Source organism: Zingiber officinale, chromosome 2B, assembly GCF_018446385.1.
Source record: "Zingiber officinale cultivar Zhangliang chromosome 2B, Zo_v1.1, whole genome shotgun sequence".
NCBI lineage: Eukaryota > Viridiplantae > Streptophyta > Magnoliopsida > Zingiberales > Zingiberaceae > Zingiber > Zingiber officinale.
In genome coordinates, this window is record NC_055989.1 from 108,094,007 (window position 1) to 108,100,854 (window position 6,848).

The window sequence follows — 6,848 nt, forward strand, 5'->3', positions numbered from 1 at the left end:
AATAGAGGTGGTTAACCCCTATTAGTAGTCTACGAGTGCTCTAGCTTCTCAAGAGTTCTTGTGAGAGTTGTGGTAAAGTTTCTCCACCCACAAGGAGCTACGTGAGCTAACCGGAGGTTTTCCAGGGAGTAATCCACCGACGGATAGGGATCACCCACCTTACGAATAGCCGTGGAGTAGGAGCTTTATCTCCGAACCACGTAAATCAACATATATTGGTTTGCATTTCCTTATTGTCTTTAGATTAGCTTTCTATTTGTGTTTGCTTGTATTCTGTTGTGCTAACATCATAAGAAGCAATCAATTTGGGGGTGTCGTCTATCAAACCCTCCTTTCTAGCCGGCCACTGATCCCCTATAAAGGCAACTCGTAAATTTATTATTTGTTTCTTACTCCAAACCCTAATTTGTAGAATTTTGGGCTGTTACTGCCTTCTTCAAGAAGGGTTGCTGCCTTCGCTGCGCGCACGTCCAACTCGCGTGATCCACTCCCTCAACCTCTAACGTGGCCATTGCTGTAGTGTTTTTCGGGTGGCAGTTGTTGTGGCCGCTGTTTGGATGCGAGCGCAACCAAGGTAGTTGCCACACGAGTCTGTCATGCACATGTTGAGCTCTCGCAACCGCGAGCGTAATCCACGCCCCATGACATCGGCCACACGAGTTGGACACTCGAGGCTAACATGTCGACAATCATGGCAGTGGTCGCACATCACGATTGCGCCAATGAACACGACAGGTGTAGAGGTGATTTCAACAACAATCGATTATGGGCGGTGGAGAAAAAAACAGAGATATGTGCGGAAGAGAGGAGAAAAAAAAAAAAAGATTAGGATTTTAATTAGAATTAGCTGAGAATCTTGGATGTCATGGCACATAGAGATTTAGATTAATAAATTAGATACTGAAAATTTAAATTATTTTAGATATTTTTTTATTAAAATAAAATAAATTTTATAATTACTTAATAAATTTATTTTTTATTTTATATAAATTTAAAATAGAATTTTTTCTGTTTAAACTTTTTTAAGAGATTTTATGACCAATATAATTTTTATTTAAGATTTCGTTTGTAATGTGTATTTATTTTTTTTTATAAAAATCCATTTATAAATTTATCTTAAATTCCGTCTCATTTTTTTTAAATTATATTTATTTAACTGGAATGGATCAGTAATTTTATAGCAAATCTGTTTTGATTTATTAAAATTTGAAATATACTTGAATTAAGTCTTAAAATTTAATTTGTGAAGCTATGTTTCTTATAGTGCAATCACCACGGAGGTAGAGGATCTGTATGAGTTTTGAATCTTCTATTGAAGTTCTTCCTAGCTCTCACCGTCCCAGCATGTCCCAAAACTAATACGCTTGCTCCTAGACGTGTCTATCAATCCATCCCTAAACTAATACCTTTGCTCCCAGATATCTCTATCAATCCATCCTAAAACTAACACGAAATTCCTGCTTCAGCCACGCTCCAAAGTAAACGTGACAAAGAGATAGATACGCAAATCCCTACAACCAAAAATTTATTTTGCAACACTATCGTAGCCAAACATATCGAGAGAAACAAGTCAACTCAATTGCACAACCAGCACAAGAATTGCAGCACCCCCAATTCTCCCATCTCATGCTAACGTCAAGGTCAACGGAAGAGCCACGTACAGGAACATGCTGAGCCCAAACCCCACCGCCGTCGTCGTTCCCGGGCGCGCTGCTCCGCCGACGTCGATCATGATCTCAAACTTGCACGTCGCAGTCGAGGGGTCCTTCTCGGTGACCGTCCCCAGGCCCGAGAATTCGCACTCCTTCCAGCCCTGGTCGTTCTTCTGGTAGTAGCTGTTGAATGCGTACGAGATGTTTCCCTGGGCGTCGAGATCGCCGCACGAGGTCCGGTAGCCGAGGCTCGTGCAGTCGGCCTTGGCACAGGCGTAGCTCATGCTCTGAGCGATCTGGGAGTCGCTGAGGTTGGGCGTCGACTTCAGGACGCACCACTTCCTGTCGAGGTACTTGACGTTCTTCGCTCCGACCAGCGAAGAAGAAGAAGAATTCGAGTCCGCCGGGCGAAGGTTCAGCTCGTACTTCCGGCTGCCGTCGAAGGAGAAAACGCCCCAGTGCCGCTCGAAGTTCCCCGGCTGGATGCTCTTCTCGTCTTCGTCGACGAGACTGAACAAATACGCCTCCACATTTCCGGGTCTCAACGGCGTGCCGTTGCCGCCGGAAATGTGGCGCAGGAAGCCCTGGTTGAATCGCTGCGCGGTCCGCGGATTCGCGTTCATGTCTCCGTCGGTAGGCCAGCCGACCTCGCCGACGATTATGGAAAGGTTGCCGAAGCCGTTCTTCCACAGGGAGGCTACAAGCGTGTCGTGGTTGGCGTCGAAGACGTTGGAGTAGGTCAGTGAGCCGTCGACGATGGAGGAGGAAGAGCCGTCGAAGAAGGCGTAGTCGACGGGGAAGTTGGGATCGTCGTAGAGACTGATGAACGGGTAGATGTTGACAGTGAAAGGCGCGCCATTGTCGCTGAGGAACTTGACGATCGAGAGCATGAGATCGTGGATGTCGGCCCGGAAATCGCCGCCGGAGGGTTTGCCGGTCGATGATTCGTAGACGTCGGCATTGAGAGGGACGGTGACCTTGACCTGGTTGCTCAACCCGGCGGCGATGAGAGCTGCTTGGATGTTCTGAAGCGCCGGCAGGGTCGCCCGGAGGAAACTTCCGCGGTATGACGCCAAGAAAGGCTCGTTTCCGACGGCGACGAACCTGTCGGAGAAGATGCCTGCCTGATCATGAAGCTCGATGAAACTAGTCGAAATCATGGTGGAGTGAAGTACAAGTACCTGACATCGACTCCGTCGTCAATGTATTTGGAAGCGTTCTTGGACACCCACCTCTCAGCCGCCTTCTCGTCGGAGGCGAGGCCGGCGAGCATGTCGTTGGGGATCCCGACCATGACCTGGATCCCGGTCTTGGCCAGGGCGTTCATCGGCCCGGCTTCCGCGTCGAACAACTTCACCTTGTCGATCCCGTTGTCCTTCAGCATCTGCACCACCGTGCTCGGCGGCAGCAGGTGGCTCGCCTGCGTCCCCCAGTTGGCCCCAATCCCCCCCGCACATCGCACCGACCAAATCAACGACGCTATCGCCGCCAGAAGCCCCCAAGACCGCCGCCGCGGCCGCTGCTCCATCCGCCCGTCGATCGATAGCTCTTTCCAATCCGGAGCTTAAATCAGGGCTTCGGAATCCGATCGATTCCAAAAAGACGATATTTTGAATTGCTGAAGCTTTCAAGGAGAAAAGGACAAATAGATTAAAAACCGGAAAATGCACCAAAGATTTCAACATTACGGAGCGAAGATCTCAACTTAGAAGAGAGCGCGACAGGAATGTGAATAGGGTAAAGGGCGGCGAGGCTTGTGGAGGAAGAAGAAGCCAAGAATCTTGCGGTGGAGTGAGACGAGAGATGAAGAATGGATTCTCTCGCCAGAAAAGCTGTTTCACGCTTGGGATACACAGGATAGCAAGTCACTTTTCTGAGCGGACACTAACGGTGTAAATAAGTCGAGCAGAGCTAAGCTAACCACAATTTTCCTGGGATTCAAACCTTCAACTTCTACTTATCACTTACCACAAACACCTTTTTAATTTATTATTTAATTTTAAAATATAAATTATTTTAAATATTAAAATACTGAATTAGCCTATCTCGAACATGCTCGAGGAATCATCACGTCAGTCTTAAATAGGCTCGAGCTCGGTCAACTCTCAGCTCGGCTCGAGTTTTGACGAAGCTACTCATAAAAGGCTTAACTCATTTGCACTCCTAACGGACACCGTGAGTTATCGAACGGTGTAAAGCTACTGTTGAGAGCTACCGAACAAGACGTTGACCAGATGCTGAGAGTTATAACACAAACACTTAGTGAATACCGAGTCCAGCCTCCCATAGCACTCAGAGGATTAGATGGATGACTATCTTCCATAATAAAATGATAAGATCATGAGTACAATTGAGCACGGGTTATCGCAGTTCAGATCTTCTGATCCGTAAAATATGGACTAAAGGATATATGGTGAAGAATGATGACTTTCACTTATTTTACACATAAGATCATCACTCTCCATTAATAACTTATCCTCTAATCCATATTTTTTGGACTAGAGGATCTGTGCTTGAGTTGTCGTGACTATCTTAGCTATCCAAACGCTATCATATGTGTCTACTGAGTAAAAAATGTAAGGTAATTGAAGGGGCCTCTCTTGTAATAGCTTTCTTTCGTGCTCTCCATTAACATTTTGCAACACAATCTTTAATCGAACTTGGGAGAAAGAAGGACGATCGAGCTGATCTGTTGCAGGAGAGGAGATGCTTCTGGTGACGAGGCACCTCCGAAGAAGAACGAAAGCATCGAGGTTGCTTTACACGTGGAAGGAAGGCGCATACTATGCCTCTCATACAGTCATACTGTTTTTTTAAGGAAATCAAAATAGGGTCCCACATTTAATAAATCGATTTCAATTCCGTTATATTAATTTTAAAATTATTAAATAATTCATTAATATTCATTTGTCAATGACTTGGGAATGATTAGATGAGGCCGGATCTCTTGGACCATTTTTTACGATCCAGAGAATGTACCACTCATATTTATGATCGGATTGTGATCACGATCTGGTCGTAATTGATTGCGATCCTTGTAAGTTTTGTGGCCCACGTGCCACAATATAATTAGATATTAATTATATTATTTAATATCTAATTTATGGTTTAAATATATTATGTCTATATGATAAGGCTTATCCATTTGAAAAGATGCCTCCATTTGAAAAGGTCTCTATTTGAAAAGGTGCCTACACACACGTTGATAGAATGTGTAGTTATCTAAGGATCAGTTATTAGAAACTGTCCTCTCTCTCCATATAAGGAAAAACACAGAGATCATTATCTATCGTGAAAGGAAAATAACTCTGTGAATTAAGATAAAGGAAAGAGAGAGAAATCGTCTCTTCGTTCTTCTACTCTTCTACGAATAGAACTCTATGACTACTCAAGGTTAGTAATTTAATGGTATCAGATTTAAATAAGAGTGTGATTATCATGAAGTTTCAAGATCCATGATTAAATTCATCAAGTTTTGTTATGAATTTTAATAAAAGTTTACATGTGGTATCAGAGCATAGGTTTAAGAACTCATGATTTTCCATTTTTTTGTGTTATAATTCATGAACCCTAAATTTCAATTAAGTATACATTCCGTTGCCATAAACTTTTTGTCTTCATAATTATATATGTCGTATATATGTATTAATCAAAGTTGCTCACAATTTTTGTTTTTGTTAACTCAAGTAGTAGTAATGGTGCATGATGATGTTGGTTCTGTACAATTATTATATTCTAAATTGTGACTTTATGAAACTAATGACGATGACATAATATATTCTGTTGCTATATAATTTGAATTTATTTATGATGGTTTGTTAATCACTAAAGTGATCTTGCAATAAAATTAATAAATTCTAAATTATATATTCAAACTTTAATTACCTGTAAGTACGTAATGCTTGGAAATGACTTATAGTCATAGGTAATTAAAATTCATAACTACAAGACATTTAAAGGTCACCCAAAGGTGGATCATTTTGCTCTTATAGTTTATGAATATAAAATGTGGTAATTAACATATTATGTTTGATTTTTGTATATCTTCTTAAATATTTTGATTATCAAATTATAGTGAACCATTAAGCATTATGGTGTTTATATACTGTTGGATCATCCAAAGATGAACATCAGTACACATTAATATTTATTAGTATTGTTGGATCATCCAAAGGTGAACATCAGTACACATTAATATTTATTGGTGCTGAATCTGTAATTAACAAGTGATTATTGTATTATTCTTGGAGTACCTATTCCCGTTTCACTTCAATTGCATGTTTCGTCTATTTCGATGTTTAATGGTCTCAACTTCTCTGATTGGTGTGAACAAATTCAATTTCACCTTGGTGTTATGGGTCTTGATTTGTCACTTCGAGTTGAGAAACTTGCTACTATTACTGATACTAGCAATGATGATGAAAAGAACATTCATGATGCTTGGGAAAAATCGAATAGACTAAGCCTAATGTTTATGCGAATGAGTGTGGCAAACAATATTAAGTTTGCTCTTCCTCATACTGAAAGTGCTAAGAAATTTATGAAATTTGTGGGAGAGCGTTCCCAAACTACTGATAAGTCTCTTGCTGGGACTTTAATGGCTACTTTAACCACCATGAAGTTTGATGGTTCTCGTAGCATGCATGACCAGAATTTGAGAGGGCCCAATTTTTTTTTTTTTTTAGTATTATGTATTATAGGCATGTAATTGGGGCCTTGGGTAGTTGAGACCAAATTCATATTTCAGAATCCTTTGATATTGTCTTTTACTTTTATCTTTTTAGGCATGTAATTGGGGTCTTGGGTAGTTGGGCCCAAATTCATATTTGGGAACCTTTTGATATTGTCTTTTACTTTTATCCGTTGCAATTTGCAAAATGGTAAACAAATGAAAAATGTGTTAAGAAAAATATTTTGAAAAATCTTGAAACCGATAATATTATAAACGATTTTATAAATAGAAATATCAGAAGAAATCGTTTAAATGATTTGTATATTATTAAAAATTTATTTTGGACTTTTTTTTTCGCCCTGGGCCTCCTGAGTCGAAGGACCGGGGCTGCTCGTAGCATGCATGAGCGTGTTATTGAAATGACAAATATTGCAGCAAGACTTAAATCCTTGGGAATGAATATCGATGAGAATTTCCTTGTTCAATTTATCATCAACTCATTACCGACTGAATATGGCCCATTC

The 6,848-nt window shown here is 41.1% G+C and overlaps 1 protein-coding gene across 1 annotated transcript; it reads right to left on the reverse strand.

Annotated features, from left to right (window-relative positions):
* Nucleotides 1-1,405: 1,405 nt before the first annotated feature.
* On the reverse strand, nt 1,406-3,492 carry LOC122046724 (glucan endo-1,3-beta-glucosidase 6-like). The gene is made up of 2 exons (XM_042607550.1): nt 2,834-3,492; nt 1,406-2,756 (listed from the first exon to the last, which is right to left on the reverse strand). The coding sequence occupies exons 1-2, from the start codon at nt 3,178-3,180 to the stop codon at nt 1,625-1,627; spliced, it is 1,479 nt and encodes a 492-aa protein (XP_042463484.1). The 5' UTR covers nt 3,181-3,492; the 3' UTR covers nt 1,406-1,624.
* Between the last annotated feature and the right edge of the window lie 3,356 nt (nt 3,493-6,848).

Bases quoted from the DNA above. Each gene is read 5' to 3' on its own strand.
- LOC122046724 (XM_042607550.1), bottom strand. From the start codon at position 3,180: ATGGAGCAGCGGCCGCGGCGGCGGTCTTGGGGGCTTCTGGCGGCGATA. The intron at 2,757-2,833 runs GTACTTGTACTT...CTTCTCCGACAG, and splicing joins GACGACGGAGTCGATGTCAG to GTTCGTCGCCGTCGGAAACG.